Here is a 19,153-nt window from a genome sequence, read left to right as displayed (position 1 = left end):
CCGGCAAACGCGCAAGTATCCCGAAGCGCATCATTTGGCGCTTTGGCGCATGCATGCGAGAAACCGCCTGCGCTAGCGCTATTCCGGCCGCTTTCTCCGCCGAGCAGATGCACATGCAAAGCGCCACTGCTTTCATTCTCGTTACCGCGGCGCGTCAGCCGCGTGCACGCGCTGGCGCCTTTCGAGCGAGACGCTCCGAAACTGCCTCGGCTGAGCTGCATGCGTGAAAATGTTCGCTCGAAATGGCGTCGCGGCCAGAAAAGAGAGTCGTGCGGTGCTTTACAGCCGGCGCTTAAATCAACTTGCCGCACAATGGAGTCGACGCCGCGGAAACGAGAGGCGCCGAGTCAAGTGAGAAAGCGCATGCAGCGATCGCGCATAAACCAGGCGCGGATGCCTTGCCTGCATGCCGTAATAACGCCGGTCGAAGAAGCCTTACGGCTCTCCCACAACGCTCGGCTAAGGCGCGTTCGAAAGCGGGGCAATCGAACATTTGCAACCTAATGCATTTTTGCCGAAGAACGCTTTCTACATGTCGTACGTAGCGTCGTGACGTTCTTTTCCAACCTATAATACGTTTGCGTTTTGCGAGGAGGCGTCGACAAAGCTCGCGAGTGCAGTTGTCCCGTTCTCGAATGCAAGCGCGTGACTCAATGACTCAGTCAAAATTTTAGATTGACTCTGTGACTTATTATAAAAACAAACATCGCAAGCACAACCGAAGGAAACGATAACTGTTATTAACAGAGTTCACCGTTATTGGTTTCGTGCTAATTAAAACGAAAGCTCTGAAAATCCAGCCTTTTTTTCTAACAAATTGTATTTCGATAGTGAGAAAACTGGCAAAAATGTTTTATTTGCCCGCCTTGGAACGGCAACGTCAAACTAACTAACTAACTAACTAACTAACTAACTAACTAACTAACTAACTAACTAACTAACTAACTAACTAACTAACTAACTAACTAACTAACTAACTAACTAACTAACTAACTAACTAACTAACTAACTAACTAACTAACTAACTAACTAACTAACTAACTAACTATTTAGTTAGTTTATTTATGTTAACCAACTTTCTCGCTCGCTCAATCCTTACTCATTCAAAAGATATACGCTTCGCTCCATTGCACGCACTCACTATCACTGCAAAACACTCGCTGATTAAGACACAGACGACGCAAGCATCCGGCACCTGTGTGTGAGTGCGCACGTGTCAGCCCAGCAAAATGCCGTCACGGCTCCAAGCTCCCAGAGGGCTTTGTGCTATCTCGAAGTCTCCGAGCAGACCCTCGCAGCACTGTTGCGTCAGCGAAGAGCGAGCGGACACCTCACAATGAAGAAGCTGCGGCTTCGAAGACGTCGAAAGCCGTTTCGTGGCTTCCTCGAAACAATGACCCGCTCCTTGGACACCATAGACAATCGAAGCCTTAACGCCCGTGCCTATTCATAAACGGCAGGTCGCCTTCGTAACGGATGCGCCGCTAGAGATAAAGAAACCGAGCATCCAAAAAGGCTGCGTTGTCTCGCGGAAGGGATCCAGTGATGACGCTTCGCAGCCGCTATCCGCGGATTCTCTCCCGCCGCTGGGGAGACTGACCGAAGAGGCTTCGCTTCTCGTGTAACTCACCAACGTTAGCGCGCAGATTGCCGGCATTTTGTGAAGATTGCGTCTTATCGACTGAAACTGCAATCTCTTTCACCCACGCGGACGTCAGAGCACAGGCGCATCTCTACATTCCGCGACGCACGAAAGCTCATATGCAAATGCGTATGCCTGCCTACTCGAGTGGCTGATATAATAGCTCGGAATAAAGAAGGAGCAGCGGAGAAATTGCGTGCAGTAATGAATGATGAAACCGTCAGCTGTGGCCACAAGCTGCGCTGTTTCTTTTCTTCCATTTCCAACGTGACGGGTTTTTTTTCTTGCACGCGCATAAGCTGTCAGGTCTGTGGCAGTTGTTGCTTAAAAACGTTTTCATACATTCTACGCAACAGTCAAACATACGGGAAGAAAAACGCTTGTAATAGAAGAAAGGCATCAAGTTTTTGCTTACGTAATAAATAAAACGAAAATACAACATAATGACATTTCTCACGGAGGAACGCAGTCGCGCACGCTGCCTCGCTATTGGCTTTTCCAGTGAATTGGACTTGGTTTCTCTCTTGCTCTTGAACAGGAGGCAGGCGTGGCTGAACTTGTTTAGCTTTAACCTTGATGCCGTCTGACGGAGATCTCTAAATAATGTGACGTAATAGGCCAGGTCGTTCAGTGAGATCATGGGACACTGCACTACAAAAAACACTTGTTACGCGTACGTAATAAACTAAGGCCTAGGCAAAGAAACGCAAACTGACAACTGTGTTAGTCTTACACAGTTTTTGGACTAACAACAGTTCGTCCCGTCATCTCTTTGTCATGTATACATGTATACATATTTACTGTTACGCATTTACGCGAAGCTTGTCTCTCGGCACACGTGCGCAGTACCTCCGGCCATCGTGGATGCGCAAACGGTGCAGACGGTGACCATCCGCGAGGGCGAGAATGTGCGGCTTCACTGCTCGGCTACGGGCCAGCCGGAACCCGTGGTCACGTGGAGGAGGGAGAACGGCAGACCCATCTACGGACAACGCTTCCACGGTAACGCGCCTCCGATGCGTTTTTATCTTCATATATTACGTGAAGGAAGCGCGAAACCTTGCAGAGAAGAACGCTTCCGTTGGGTACAAGCTCCACTAGGCGACCACCAGATAAGAGCACACGGGGATGGAAGAAGTACTAGTAATGTGGAGAAAAATACGGACGATAGGGCATTGATGCCATCTGGTTGCGCGAAGCTCAAGGAGTAGGAGCGATGCCCGGTTGTAACGGCAAAATCAACGGCGGGCATTTCAGCTTGAATATGGCGCCACCAAGCGAATGCTCCTGTCTCGCGGAGCCCTTCAGCTGTTATCTGAACGCGCAGGAAAGCGCGTTCCTTCGAAATGGTTATTGCTCCCTCGCTTACGCGAGTCAAAACTAAAGCTGCAACAGGTCTTTGTTACAACTGCACGTTCTAGTCGGAACAACACCTGGTAGTTTTTTCCCCTAGTTCAACCATCTGATGTTCGTCATTATTTTTTACGAGCACAAGTTAGTATGCCCACTGATTTCACGAGGAAGCCACAAAGTAGAAGCATCCAAGGGAAAATAACTTTTCATGCTTGTTTTGTTCCTGCTAGTTCCATTAGAACTCCCAGCATACATGTCAGTGTAGTACAACGGCTGCTTCGAAACGTGTATACTTCTGAAACATCTATTCAAAACCAGCTATCCAAGTTGTCTATGCTTTGCATATATTTCGTCCTATAGCAGAACTTCCCCGCACTTTAATAGCTCAGTAGTAATAATTAGCGCGAAGGCAACCCGCTTTGATGCTGTAGGCAAGGATACCAATGTGTAAAAACTGAATTTACTCAGAACCGCAAACATTTTTTCTCACATTAATGAAGTTTACTAAGGAAGACGAAATGTATACTTAGGGCTTCATGAAATGCAACCATATTTTTGATACAACTATATAAATTATTATCATCTTATGTTGATTATGTTGCGGATAGCGGAATTTACATATGGTGATGTTTCTTTAATCAATAAGCAGCCCGTTTCGCTGTAATGCACCCGGACAATAACCACACCGTCTGAATCGCTTCCTGTAGTCTAACGTGTACCTACGCGACCAATACAAATGGGTGTTTATACGAGGTAGGACACATGGCCGACCACCTGATTGATCTATTACAGAATCGCTCGTCGAGGACCGCCAGCTGAACCTGACCCATGTGACGCGGGAGGAGATGGGTCGATACTTCTGCACTGCATCCAATGGGGTGCCGGTCGAAGCCACCAAGGAAGTTCTTTTGGAAGTTACCTGTGAGTACTAACGTGTTGCTATTTTAAACTTATTTCTTATGTCTGCGAATATGTCCGCTTTTCAGCTTACTTCGTTACGCCCTTGCGATTGAGCTTTGCATCTGTGATCAGTATTCCTGTCTGCACTTTCTTCCGAGGCTGCCAAGATCTTCAGCACGCCAGATATATCCTAGATTTAGCGCCCAGTAAATACGAACAAAGAGCGTCGCAATCTCTAAATATAAATAATTAAATCTATCAGCAGTCACACACCCTCTCGGGGGGATCGGCTAAGAATCGGGTAGTCCAATGTAATATAACTGAAATAAAAAGAAATAAGCCTTTTTTTATGTTTAAAAAGCATATTAAAAACAGCTCAGCTCATGTGCTTCTCATATGAATATGTGTTAGTTCGTTCTGCAACAATGACTATGATACTATAGCACATTAATTCCTCAAATGCAAAACGCCGAAATGTCCACTGCTACTAGAAAGTGTTCTGCCATGACGCTCCTCAAACCACCGGTCAGCTTGCGTTCCCATCCTGCTGACCTTGTCGATGACATCATCGTCGTCTTCGCTGCTGCTAGGAATCTCGCAGTTCCTAGTGTTGTCGGTAATTTGAATCTTGTAGAACAAAGCTGAGACACTGAAATACAGCTCTGACCCAGCAGTCCGAAAGATGGCGGTCGCCTGAGCCGCGGAAGCAGCTAGGAGCTTTCAGCCATCTGACTCAGCAGGCATCTTTAGACTTTAGACTTTAGACAACACTTTTAGACTAACAAATTTTCAGTCATCGTCGTCATCATCATCAGTTAAATGTTTTCAATTATTGTCAATACATTATATTTTGTTCCAGAGGCGTCGCCCTTCTCTTGGGTTGAGCTGTTAGTTCGTCTATTGCGAGGTTCGAACCGTGGAGTTCCGTCAGGGAGTGAAACAGCAAATTAGTGATAAATTGCACTTTGAAAACTCCAGTGTCATTAATTTCGCCACCATAAATATATTCATACATAGAAAAATAAATGTTGAAAGTTGCACTTTTAAGCTTTCGCCGAAATCTACGATGGTGACGTGACGGATTTCAATGTGTTTTTTTCGTATGTTGGTCCCTTTGACTCAAAGAAATTTCCTGAAGCTTGGTATGTTAAGTCTCTGGTTCCGTCAGAAGAAAATGTACTTTATTTTTACCGATAAGGGACTACGTAGGCTCTAGCAGACGCCTTCAAGATCTATGACGTCACGGCGACTGGTGCGAGAATTTCAAGCGGGCTTCGCCACCTGAATTTTCTTTTCGCGTGTCTTCTGGTTTACCAAGAGACTTCTCGCAACAAGCGCGGTGTTTTTGGTATCGTCAAAGAGCAATTTACTAATACGAGAAAAATCGTTTTTCTCTTTCAAACCAATACGTATCGAACCCCGGTGACGCATAATCACTTTAACCCGGAACAATATTAGGCCAAATGTAAATTTTGTCAAGAAAGGGCGGACCCACATCATATTATTTGGACCTGCCCACAGGCGCCCCGACAGGGCCGAAAAATTCAGAATGGGACGCAGTGGGAGACTACGTTGCTCAGCACGGCTCCTGAGGACCAACTCAGGGCCGTCCAGCAGGCCGAGGATGCCGCCAGAGCCCAAGGGCTTCTCGCCGCCATCTAGGAGGGGTTGCCCCCACCCCCCCACCAATCTGCCGGCAACACAAATAAAAGTTATTTATTTCTCTCTCTCTCTCTCTCTCTTTAGTGTACTTTTAAATTCAATTTCCACCGAGCTGCCTCCGTTGCTAAGATGTGCGTGGCACACGTATTCAGTTCCTTGCGTAGTTAGCATAAATACGTCACTCAGGATGATATAACGTGCAGTTCCTCCGTTCGTGCGCATCAAGCAGTGGTCGGTGGCGACGGCTGTGGGTGGTTGGGCACTGCTCGAGTGCCACGTCGAGGCCTTCCCGACGGCTGTGAACACGTGGACGCTACGCTCGGGGCGATTCCTCGAGGACGGCCCCAAGTACCGGGTGCGTGAATACGACCGCGGCTACACCACCCTCATGACGCTCAACGTGACCGACGTGGGGCCGCAAGACTTCGGACTCTACCACTGCGTCAGCAAGAACGCCCTCGGACAGGCCATCGGATCGCTCACCGTCTACAGTGAGTCACAAACCACGAGAACTAACTAACTAACTAACTAACTAACTAACTAACTAACTAACTAACTAACTAACTAACTAACTAACTAACTAACTAACTAACTAACTAACTAACTAACTAACTAACTAACTAACTAACTAACTAACTAACTAACTAACTAACTAACTAACTAACTAACTAACTAACTAACTAACTAACTAACTAACTAAATGAATACGTGAATAAACTTCGTAGCTTAACAGCCAGCACCTAGATTAGCTACACTGCCGCGCAAAGATGCACGCGAAATATACTACGTTTTATTCAACGCCAGGCGTTAGAGGAACGGCAAAAGTGGGCTTCTCCACGCAGTGACCATTGCTGCAAAAAAGCCAGATTTAAAGGACGCTCTTAGAAGGTGTCACGGCGCTTAAAAGGACGACGAAGGGTCTGGAACAGCAAATTATACAATAGGGCACGACTACACGGTAAAGCAGCTTCTCCTATACGTCCATCATCGTTTATGCTCTTTTAGATACCCCGTTCAGGGGTATCTAAAAGGACATAAAGGGCAGGGGAAGGCAAGGGCATCCATGAATACTATTGTCATTATTATACAATGGTGAACAAAACTTGGTATACATGCTTGAAGTCTACGGGCGAAACAAAAAGCAGAAAAATTGGTAGTACAACTGGCATAGTGCAATCGGTAGTGCAAGTGGTACGCGTTAGAGTAACAACGCAGTGCGGGTAGATTAAGGGTCGGAAAGAGATGACTATACAGGTGCCTTGACTTCAGAACCATTTTCATTTGCCACATCATCGTGTAGCGTGTTACACAGTTCAATAACAGTAGGCAAGAATGATTTGTTCAAGGTATTAAATGTACCGTGTAGACGTTGTAGACTCAGGTTGTTAAACAGACTATGAGGAAAGCGGTTGGGTGGTACAGAATACTGTTCCTGATGTGTAGGACGTTATTAATACAGTTTGCGGAAAATGGAAAACTGTGAATTCTTTCGACTAGACAGACTAGGGATTCTGAAAAACGATTCAATACCACTTGTGTGCCAGCCATCGTTTGAAGCGATAATGAAGTGAACTTGAGTTTTGGCAAAGGTTACGTGCACCGCGTAAAGAGAGTCAAGCTTTCGGCATACTAGCCATGCTGCCCAGATCTCCGTGCAAACTATCGTTTACGTCGCAGGTGAAGACGAGAGGACAGAGGAGTTCGACGATTCGGAGAGGACCGCCGGCCAAAGTAAGCGTTATACTACAGGAACAACGGTGACGTCCATCGCATGAGAACGACAAAAACTGTTTTCGTCTGTTTGCAGCGCCTCCGACTAAGCAGACCATGGGCGACTGCAAGCGATGTCCGGATTGCACAAGCGCTCGGCTGAAGACTTGTGGTCCAGGTGAGCACCAGTTATTGCGTCATGGTCGTCTTGTTAACGCAAATTGTCAAATATCGTTGACAATGTCGTTGACATTGGCGAGGATAAAAAAGCGTTCAAATTCATGCACCACTTTAACCACACGACGAAGACAATGCGGTACCCGCCGCGGTGGTCTAGTGGTTATGATGCGCAACAGCTGATCCGAAGGTCGCGGGATCGAATCCCGGCCGCGGCGGCCGCATTTCGGTGGAGGCTAAATGCTAGAGCACCATGTACTTTGCTTAGGTGCGCGTTAAAGAACAACAGATGGTAAAAATTTCCGGTGCCCTCCACTAACGGCGTCCCTCATAATCATATCGTGGTTTTGGGATGTAAGACCCCAACAACTATATTAAGACGATGCGGTATAACACCACAAAATAATCAACCTGCGAAAGAAAAAAATCGTTTTATAAAGAAGTCATAGTTGAGCTTCAGTTTATGCATGTAAGGACCGAGTGGTGGTTCGTCACGTTTGCGAGTGCGTGGCTCAACGGGACGGGCGACAAGAGAATACGCACGAATGAGTTTCGATCAACATTTATAGGGACAAGGTATGCTAGGGACGATGACGAAAAACAAGCACGGAGATAAACACACATAAATTAATCTGAAAGTCTTAACCGCGGAATGTCCGTTCAAGGTAGCAAGAAAACAAAGTCTCACGACTCGTAGACGACATTGCCTTGACGAGGGTCAGTCCACATGCGGCGACGAGTGTCGTTGAAGGCAAGCCCAGGCACGCAGGTGACACGTCCCGTGTGCTTCACAGCAGGAAGACAAGGCCTCCGTAAGGCCTCCCGTTTGATCACGGCTTTGCGCCGTCCCAGGTGGCGACGGTGTTCAGGAACTCGTGGCGCCTGCCCGCCGACACAGCAGGAGCCGCGCCCTGTACCGGTAGCCTCAGGCAGGTAGCTCGGCTCCCCAGGTCTCACCGAGAACAGGCAGGAGGAGCTCCCCGGACAGCGCCCTGGTCCGGCACGTCCTCGCTGGAGCCACCGCCAACGCCCGAACCACCAGGAAAGCACCAGTCCTCGCTGAGCACGGCCACGACGAACTTCTCGGACAGCGCCCTGGTCCGGCGTGTCCTTCGGCTAGCTTCGCTCAGCCCTCTGCGCAGTCCACACGCGCCTCTCTTCTTTTTCGTCTTCTTTTCTCTTGTGCCGCCGCCGCGCGTGCCACCTGCCCCTGGCTCGCCGTCATGTCGCCGTCGTCTTCATCCTCACAATTCCACACACACATCTCAAAATTCACAAACATCTAAATTTCTTCAAGAAATTCCCTTCATTCACTACAATGCATATTCACAGCATAAATTATCATGACGGAACTTGAGTACCTTTTGACTATATTCGGACGGCCAGTAATTGGTGCACCTCGTGATTTTGTTTTTTTTATTATCATTTATGCATTCGAAGCGAGCTAACCAGACTGAATGTCTTACTTAACCTGGGCGAGATCGCGTAATGCATAAAACGTCTGCATTTCCATCCATAAACGTGCTACGGTAAGCTTGTGGGTCAGTGTGTAAACTCCACACCGCCCAGACGTAAAAGTCTGCTCGAGTTAAAACGACGTTGCCACTTTTGCTTGTGACGCACTGAAACGAGAGCCATTAGCACGCTATTTAATCTCATTAGGGGGTCGTCTGCAACGTTAATAAAGTAGCAATTGCACCGTGAAGCTGTCATAAATTTTCGCCACAAATCCTTTTCTTTGAGTGTTTGTGATGTCTTACAGGAATGCTGACGGACATCATCAACGTCCAGAACGTCGACAGCACGGTGAACAGGACTAACTGGATTGCAAGGAGACCACGTAACCAGGGTTAGTGAGCGATAAACGCTAAGCACAGTTAACGGAATGCCCGAGAACTCTGTCAAATCCTTCATTAAGTTCGAGGGAGAGAGTGAGAGAGCCAGCTCTTACGACAGAAAGTTCCACCACGAGTTCAGGAAGAGCTGGGTAAGCTTCACAGCTGAGACGCATACGAATGACGAGCAAACGCCGAGAATGACGGTCACGAGTGACTATATATATGGGTGGAATAATTCAATTAGCTAATTAACAAGAGCTGCTTCATATATGGACTATGGGAACACGGCGAACACGGCGTGCCTCAGAGTGAGATCGTGGTTGTTGCTCGTTAAACCCAAAAGTTAATTTTTTAAATAACTAAGTTAAGTTTTTCTCTCTCTCTCTCATTTAGTCGAAACTAAACTTACGGGAACCGAACAGACATTGTGTAGAACAAAGTAAGCATATGGCGTAAATGTGCTGCTCCGGACAAGTATATTCTTTTGCGATGGGAATATCACAACACCCCGGAAAGACATTGGTTCGGGGCTCGAATTTCGGAGAGGGCAAGTTTTTCGGCAAGTGCGAAGGTTTCCTTTTGAGAAATCTGTATGCATTTCCTCGTAACTTCGTGCTATGAACGTGTGAATCGTTTTAATAATTGACAGAGTGCCTGGTGACGCGCCGCGTGATCGAGCGTATCGGCAAGCCGGTGCTAAACCGAAAGCCCGGCGGCCACTTCAGCAACTGGATGCGGGAGAGCACCCCGTTCGACCCGAACACCATCTACGTGGCCAACGAACTGGACGGCATGTCTCTCCTCGAGTTCCCCTCCAAGGCGGCCTTCCAGTCCGGCACTGGTCACCGCACGCTGCGGCTTCCGGCTCCTTTCCACGGCAACGGACAGTTGCTGTACAACGGCTCGCTCTACTACCACCAGAACGACACTAACTACGTGGTCCGGGTTCCCTTGGCTGCCCGAGGCAGCGGAGATCCGCTCAAGTGCGTACTGCTTTACAAACGAGTCTAATGTTGTCGGACGAGTTGATGATTAAATGCTTAGACGAAATGGTGTACTACGCAAGCGAATGAAAATACGCGAACAAACACCGAGAAAAAATAAAAGAAGCGTGTTTGTCTCGGCACTCTGCAGGCTGGATATATCATGTCGTAACAAAGCCAGGAGACGACAGAGAAGTTAACCAGAGCACGCTCTCGTTAGTTATTGAGGAGACAAAAGCATTGAGGAGAAGAATAAGAGAAAAAAAAAGGAATTCCGTCACCAATGTATACCAACCATAGTACATCAACAAGAGCGAAGCTGCATACGCCAATTCTCACGCCTTTTGTCGGATGTAGTAGGAGTCTGTTTGCTGGCCGCTGTTAGTGATAACGGGCAAGGTGTGTGCTTTCTCACTGACGTATTCGCCATACGGCCCGCTGTGAAATCCCACGCAAGTTGCGTGGCTGGCTGCTGATGCTGATAAAGGGAAGTTTCCTTGAACATACGAACGTCGCGCAACGCAAACAGGTGTAGGATCTTTGTATTCTGCGCTTGGACAGTCCACATCTATGCACTGCACATGTAGTCACACTTCACTGGTGTATTAACAACAACAACAACAACAACAACAACAACAACAACGACGACGACGACGACGACAACAACAACAACAACAAAAAACACATAACAAAAACAACAACAACATTGGTCTTCGAGTGACGTTAGATACTCATTCTTGCGCGTCTGGTTGACCTCCCTGCCTTTCCTGTTCTTCATCTTTCCCTTGTACGTTACTGTCGATAACTACGCTTCACGATACATATTCAGGATTCTGACCTGTAACTTTTGTTGCTCTGTCGTTGGTTGATGCCGCACGCCGACCGCCTTCACCACGCAGAAAAGCAGCCGCAAAGCTCTTTAACACAGGAACGCTTAAAAAAACGAAAAAAAAAAGAAAACCAGTGCGCGTGAGAATTCTCGCTAGCGTCTCAAACTGCTACATCGTCATGATACATTATTAGAATGCACACACAGCGGAAGGACTTAGTGTTGGGTATGGCTGGCAGAGGGTCTGCAAAGGTAAGGCAAATGTTAACAGAGGAAACGCACAGGTTAGAAAAAAAAAAAAACACGTAGTTATTGTTTCAAACTAATTTTAGTATTTTTTCGCTCCTGATTCCGCATGTAGGAAGGGGCGCTAGAGGAAGAAATTGCTGGATGACGTTTTGGGGAAGCAATATATAAGCATCAAGAAGTGGCTAGTCTCCAGTTGTTTGAACTTTCCAAACAAACAAAAAAAAAAAAGGCTCAAATATTTAAAGTGTATTAAAGTGTACATACTTAAAACAAACCTCCGAACTCTTTCGCGAAGTGAACTACTACTCCCTTATGCAGTTTACAGAAAAATGAGAGAGGAGTGAAATAAAGAAAGGGAGAAGGGTGAAAAGCCAAAACAAAATTGTGAACGCACCGAAATAAGGCCGTGAAGACAAACATCGACTCGGGCAGCTAAGCTAGAACGAGAGCAGCAGAGCAGCGCGCGCAACACAGTCGCCCGTGTTGCACGCACTCGTTCCATGCGCTGCCGTTTAATTAACGTTGTGCTCCCTCAAACTACCAAAAAATCGGCGAAGGACGCGCGTGACAACGGCCGTTAAAGCTGTGCATCCCCACGTCGTTTTGAGCTTGACAACGACACCTAACAACAACAAAAAGTGCGCCAGTGTAAACGTTGCTTGAAAGATTGGTTTCCGCCCCGACGTCAAGGGCAGTGACCATGCTGCTAACGACTTTTGGCACTCTTATCGATCGATTGACAATGCGCGAGAGTAGAGAAAAACTAGGTCAGGCTGTTTCACGCTGTCTGCATTGACAACGGCGTAGCGAAATGTGACAAAACCAGCGTCTTAGAGCAATGCATCGTCTACGCCATCGTATACTAGGAGAAGCAAATTATGCAGATCTTGCGCGCTTTTATAATCGATGGTATGCGAAGAATCTTGTGGCTAGTCGGCTACCCAGCATCATTTGGCGTTCTACAAAGCGTTACTAGACGCACTAACGGGTTCTTTTAAGGCGAATACTTGCGCATGTGACGCAAGCGTGCGTATGAGCACCATATATATATATATATATTCTTTTTCTTTCTTACCTTTTTTTTATTTGTTACTGAAGCACCGTGGGCTTCAGTAAAACGCACTTTAGAGCGCACAGAATTGAAAGTTTGCAATGAAAAGTACCAACGTACGTGGTTCAACGTATAGTCCATAATAATAGCGTGTAATGGTAATTGCGAGCGTCCACACCAACACCACCAACAACCACAGTAGCAGCCACCCCACTAACCAACCTAAACAGGCGATCATCTAAACTTCGCGATATGCGAAGAAATGGAATGCTGGCTTTTATTTTTGTCAGAAGTTAAAGACCGCGCTTCATAAACGTGCACTGCAAGTGACTGGCTCGAGCACACAAGATGCGGTTCAGTGGCTTTTACGGCCAATCTAGCAGCAGTATACTATGGTTAAAACTTCCGCCGCTGCCTTCTAAACGTATGAAAAAAAACATAAGAGCCTCAGGTCGGGGAACTCGTAGCGCTAATTACCTTTGAGTGTGGACTGTACCGAGCGTGCACGAATGTTTAACTTTGCTTTCTCGTTAGTTTCTTCAATTAATGGGCACGTTAACGTTTGCGCTCGAAGCTATTTTTAGTGCTTGTGCTTTACCGTGCGCAGTTACACGCTGTTATCAACATCTGTTTTCGTCGTTCGAGTAAGCACAAATCGCTTACTCTGCGGTGTCAGCACGTGCAACTATGCGAAACTTATGACGCTTCTCATCTCTTTCCTTGCGAGGCTGTAATCTCGATGCAGTCACACCATCTTTAAAGCTAAGACTATGATCATCTGACATATTCACTTATAGTCGGTTATAACCTAAGAATGAATGTAAGCTTTACACACAGTCGTCGCTGTTCAAGTTTCAAGTTTCAAGTTTGTTTAAGATATTAGTACAGAAACAGAACATCGTACAGGATATACAGAAGGAGGTCCGAAAGCACTAGGCTGCAGGGAGACCTCCCGTCCAAGATTGTAAAATAAGAATTACATAATTAGCAGCAACAGCGATATAACAAGGAAAACATGTGGTTTGATATAACAAGAATAAATTAGTCATAGATAAACAAAAATGGTACAAGAAACAGTATTATTGAAGGAGAAATATACATCTAGTATAGTTAAGCAAATAAGAATACAATTGTTTTTTAAATAAACCGATGGTAGAACATTGATGTGGGATGGTAATGAATTCCATATATATTTAGAGCGAGAAATTAAGCAGTGTGACGACCATAATTAGTACGGATATATATAGAAGGTAGTAAACATTTGCATTTGAAGAAAATCTAGTTGGGTTATGTTACTAAGAGCATCTGGACAAAAAACACATGATAGTACAAGATGGATGAATGACTTGAATAGTGTAATGGTGAGATGATATCTAAATAGACTAGCAATAGGAAATATATCAAAGTTGTGAAGTAATGATGATGCACTACTGCGATATGAACTGTAAGTTATTATTCTAATGGCTTGATTCTGAATGTGCCGAATAGGAGATAAATGGGTTCGGTTTGTATTGCCCCATGAAGTGATACAATAGTTAATATGACTGTGAATGAAAGCGTAATGTAATTTGAATAAAGTCAAAGTGTTAAAATAGTCACGTGGTCTGATTAGAACTCTAATACCGAATGCTAGACCCAGAGAAAAAAATTGCATAGGCGCCCCATCCAATTGTATTCGCTTATTGCCGTGACGTCATGCACGTATCTCAGGTGGGTGATTTTCTGATATAGACACGTGTTTATGTCGCTGATTTTCAGTCGATAACTTGAACTTTCTGGCATATATCAGCAGAGATTCCGACATCGCTGCTCGGAGAAACAATATTTTAAGTAGGAACGACGAAACGTTTATTACTAGTGCGCTTAGTATCTACATTAGCCGCGAAAAAGTTACAACGGAAACCACGGCTCTTGCACAGATGAGTGGCAGTTCTGGGGGCGGAGCTTATATTTCTTCCCAGAGGTTGTAAATAGAGGTGCTATACCTGAAGCACATCAAATACTTTCAGAGTGACCGCTCGGCTGAAGCTGGACGACGCCGTGTTCCGCAACGGCAGCTACCTGTACGCGGCGCAGAGGAACTACGTGAACATCTTGGCCGACGAGAACGGCCTGTGGCTCAGCTATTCCAGCCGCAGGTCCAACAACACAATGATACTCAAGGTACGCCGAAGCTTTTCCTCTGAATGCAATCCACATCGTCGCGTTCAGCTGAGCCACGTCCACTTAATGAAAGGTACTCTTCCATACGAGCTAAAATTACATCCGATCACTACTGACGCGATTTATTGTGAGCACATTCGTTAAGGAATAGATTGGCCTTCGCGATTGCCCACCGTGCAGCGGGCAGCGTTCTCACTGTGGTTACACAGCGCAAGGTGGCGGAGGCACAAGCATATCGTTCTTTTGTTTTAAGTGCGTAAGCACCTCTATGCCGGCTTAACGAGAAAACTGCCCGTCCGTCCGTCTGTCCTTCTGTGACGCAGGGCATTCATGGCCATAAAAAGATAAATGAATCAACGAAAAAAAGTTTTGTTCGCGGGGTTGAACCCAGGCCGCCATGAGCCGAAGGCGAGTATCTTAACCACTGGACTACACAGCTTCTTTTTTCCTTATTACCGGTTTCTTAACACGGCACAGGCATCAACAGCATATACTTAATACAATAATAGACACAACTGCAGCGTTGTCAAGACAGTCGACACACCTATGAGTAGTTACATTCCTAAAATTCCTTTAGGTAAGCCAGGGGCTCAACCCTGGAAAAACACAACCACGCTTGCCAAATGTCAATACATCTGAGCCACATGAATGCGTTGTACTCGAGGTGCAAAACAATTGCAAAAAGAGAACACTTTCTGTGAAGGCTTCGTTGAATTTCGTGGTAGTGAAACAAAATCCCTCTCAGGACAATATGTAAAGCCGGAATGGAGGATTGTACAGATAACAGATCGGCAAAATTTAGACTTCGCTAAAATTTGATGCCAACCTTGCGTGTCGTTGGTCGCTGGGTTCGCCTTCTGAGCGGACTGTTCCGGACGCTGACGACCGCTGGAAAGATGAAAGATGCCGTGCCGAAGCCGCCAGAAAACAGCATCGCAGACGGTCGCAACCTACAATAAAGCTCTAGGCTTAAGCATCACTTAGATTATACCCAGAAGAGATTCTGCATGAATTTTCTTTTGTTTCTCTGTTGGCGACCCTGGGCGTCGTTCCGTGACAAGAACGTTTCCTGCGTCCACCCATTTCCCTGCTAAATATTTTTTCCTTGATTATTGGGGCCCTTTAAGTTACTCTAACAAGTTACTGTGGTTCTCTGTTCTCGCACTGGATGCCTCCATAATATATATGTATAGTGACGTTTCCTCACAGTGTACGCTCAAGTTTAATTCCGAAATCAACACCCGTAATTTTCCCGCACCGGTGTTCTTACACGTGAGCGCAGGTGCACGAGGAGAGCCTGAGGCCCGAGTACATCTGGAACCTGACCGTTGACCACCGGCAGGTGGCGCACCTGTTCGTCGTGTGCGGCGTGTTGTATGCGGTGAATAGTCTGAGTGAGCACAGCACCGAGGTTGGCCTCGCCTACGACCTCTACTCCGACGCGCTCCTGACGGACGTGCCTCGGCTGAACTACAGCAACCCGTTCGGCAACACCACCTTCCTCACGTACAACCCGGGCGACGCGTCACTCTACACGACCGACAGCGGCAACCAGCTCATCTACCCGCTGCTCTTCAACGTCACCGAGGGACAACCCAAGAACGGAGGCTCCGCGGGATCAAACTAGGCCCTCTGCACGCTTCCACATCCTAAAGAGCGCAATAGCGGAACTTCCGGTCAACGTCACATGCGAGATTGGCACGTGATCTGAGCAGGAACGTCACACACGACGTGATTCGCAGTATCTAGAGACATTCCTTGTTCAACTATTTATCACCCCTGCAGGTCTCCATCTTCACCTGAACTTATGTCTGGCGTGCACACGGGGGCGGGGGGGATGTGCAGGGGGTGGCGGCCACCCCCCCCCCCCCCCCCTTAATCACCTTCGAGAAGGGCGCAAAGTCTTCCTCATACTTTTACTCAGTCGGACCTGTCCCGTCGTTGTTTAAAGAGCAGGGTTATGGCCACGCAGGTTTTTGACGATAATGGCTTCCGAAGACCCCTGATGTTGCTTTCCAAGAACTGTTTACCTCCCATCTTTACTCCCGGAAAGCCAGGGACCAAAGGCAGGCCATTTCGAGAAGCATGTCATCGCTTCACCTTCGTTCTTTCATCCATAACCGCGAGGCCAGTACGGCGTAGGTTACTGGGCACCCAGTAACACGGGCCATGGAGCCATTTTGACACTAGCAAAATAGCGATACTTACGCAACGCCAGGCAGAGCCTTCCCTTTCATTCAAGTTTTATCGCGGTGGTGTGACGTCACACGTGACGTTTCTGATCAGCTGGCGGCGACCGGAAGTTTCACATTTGGGCTCTTTAGAATATGGAAACACGCGGGGCCGCTATCTTCAAGTGTTCCCAATAAAAAGGCAATGTTTGTACATGCGTAATAAGAAAATTCTCCATACAATTATAAAGCGAAACAGAGTACTGCAATCTTTTTTTTTCGGACATTTATTTTGACCGATAGACATTAATTAATTGCTGGGGTTTTACGTGGCAAAACCACGATATTATTTTGAGGCACGCTGTAGTGTAGGGCTTTGGAAACTTCGACCGCTGGGGTTCTTTGACGTGCGCCTAAATTTAAGAACACGGTATGTTCTTACACTAGAAGTTAGAAGATCTGACTTTAAGTGTAAGCGAAGAGCCATTTAGATCACTCCTAACCTTCAACATTGTCAATATCGAAATAATGATGAGCAGTGGGAGGCCTTACTGTTAAGCTCGGATTCGGAAGAGCAACTCTGGGCCGTCCAGCTGGCCGAAAACACCGCCAAGACCCAAGGGCTACTGGCCGCCGTTTAGGCGGGGACCTGTTCCCTAAACCGCTGGAACCAATAAAGCTATTTCTTTCTCTCTCTCTCTCTCTCTCCCGCTCATAGGATAGCGATACAAAGACCATGAACAGAAAGCCATCGCGTCGCCAGCCGCAGTTGCCGCTTGTCCGTAGACACGAAATGTGGCAGACACCGCCACGCGGCAATTACGATCTAAAAGAGTAGTAGAAAGAGGCCTCAGAATTGCTCCGTAGGTGTTACAGCAATGCCAGTATTTCCGACATAAACGGGCAGTTTCAGTGACCGTTCATATACCAGTTGTTGAGAATGCCCCTTGTATCAAATGTACTCGTATTTATCGCATAGCTTGAAGAAAAACAACGAAGAGACTTTCACATCACCGGCTTTATCATTGCGTCAGTGAAAGCATGCGGGCCCGCAGTGCACTTGACGCCTGTCGGCGAGAAGGCTGAATTCGTTCCGACTGAGCCAGGTCGCCCATATACGTATAACGACGCGGCTACATCAACTCCTTCCAATAACTTTCCTCTTCCTCACGTGAGCTATATATGTTTGTCGCTATGTGAATCACGCTTTGAAGTCGAACTGAAAAAAGAGCGAGCGTTTTGACAACCTTCGAAAAGCAAGGAGCGATGAATTCGTGTATATACGCTCAGCTGCGAGTTGCTCTGCTGGATGTCGCAACAACACGTGTCATCCGTAGAAGTGGGGCGTCGTCGAGCGGCGTGACGAGAATGGCGCTGACGCGCATCATCGATTTCCTGCAAGGGTCGAAGCTACAGAGGTACGAATTGATCTCTTTAGGACGGAAGCCTTGAGCATGTGCATATCGAACGAGTCAGCTGCCACGTGTCGAAGACTGACCTGTCTAGGACGAGACGACTGTAGTTTGAGCGCTGGAATATGCACGCTTGACATCACGATGTTTTGAAGACATTGTCTTTGGCTTCTTACATCAACTTTCCGCGACGCGGTGCGATGACGTCCGGCAATTATAATTTTGCACCAAATGCGACTACTGTATTTACTCGCACACTGCGAGCGTTGCATAAGGTTGGCTAACTGTGAGCTAATGCTGACTATCGTTTGGTGTATGATAACTAATGTTCGTTGCCCGCCGATGTAGTCAGCGGTTATGGTGCTCGACTGCTGATCCGAAGATCGCGGGATCGAATCCTGGACGCGGCGGCCGCACTTTCGACGGAGGCGAAAACGCTAGATGCCCGTGTTCTTAGCCTTAGGTGCACGTTAAAGAACCCCAGGTGGTCGAAATTTTCGGAGCCTTGCACTACGGCGTCTCTCATAATCATGTCGTGGTTTTGGGACGCCCCAACAATTTTGTTAAAAAAAGAAACCCGAGGTACGGTAAAGCATGTTCAGTATCGACACCACTGCATGCCTCGTACAAAATTTAAAGCTCCGGGAAGTATGTGCACAAGCCACACCCGAATAAATTGTTATCTTATAATCTGTGCCTCATAGGCACCAAGGTAATGGATTATTATGCACAAAATTTTCACAAACAATTTGGTGTTGGGTGGTTTCGACCATGTTGCATTCGCTCTTCGATCAGGAATAATTGGTATGCAACGTTATTACGCCGTCTCTGCATTGGGGTTGCATTCACGAAGGCATACTCGTTTCGCATGCGAATGATTGACACATCTGCGATTTTTGCAGGACACCGACGAGACCATTAAAAACTTCTTGAGCTTTTGTGCTCGTCATGTCCGCCAACGGAATTAGCTCCGGATGATACTAAACCGACTGTACACGAGATCGTTTTAAGAA

At 46.9% G+C, this 19,153-nt stretch overlaps 1 protein-coding gene across 1 annotated transcript in view; it reads left to right on the top strand.

Annotated features, from left to right (window-relative positions):
- LOC119389459 (uncharacterized) overlaps positions 1-17,015 on the top strand; it is a 47,031-nt gene extending 30,016 nt beyond the window's left edge. The window contains exons 8-16 of the mRNA XM_037656735.2: positions 2,489-2,644; positions 3,788-3,916; positions 5,761-6,048; positions 7,235-7,288; positions 7,365-7,445; positions 9,207-9,293; positions 9,932-10,265; positions 14,404-14,557; positions 15,840-17,015. Of these exons, the coding sequence (XP_037512663.1) occupies positions 2,489-2,644; positions 3,788-3,916; positions 5,761-6,048; positions 7,235-7,288; positions 7,365-7,445; positions 9,207-9,293; positions 9,932-10,265; positions 14,404-14,557; positions 15,840-16,184 (1,628 nt within the window). The 3' untranslated portion in view covers positions 16,185-17,015. The remainder of the gene's footprint in view (positions 1-2,488; positions 2,645-3,787; positions 3,917-5,760; positions 6,049-7,234; positions 7,289-7,364; positions 7,446-9,206; positions 9,294-9,931; positions 10,266-14,403; positions 14,558-15,839) is intronic.
- Positions 17,016-19,153: the final 2,138 nt, after the last annotated feature.

The sequence above is a fragment of the Rhipicephalus sanguineus genome, chromosome 4 (genome assembly GCF_013339695.2).
Source record: "Rhipicephalus sanguineus isolate Rsan-2018 chromosome 4, BIME_Rsan_1.4, whole genome shotgun sequence".
Taxonomy (NCBI): domain Eukaryota; kingdom Metazoa; phylum Arthropoda; class Arachnida; order Ixodida; family Ixodidae; genus Rhipicephalus; species Rhipicephalus sanguineus.
The sequence above is the reverse complement of the archived record's forward strand: the minus strand, read 5'-3'. Positions and strand labels throughout refer to the sequence as shown.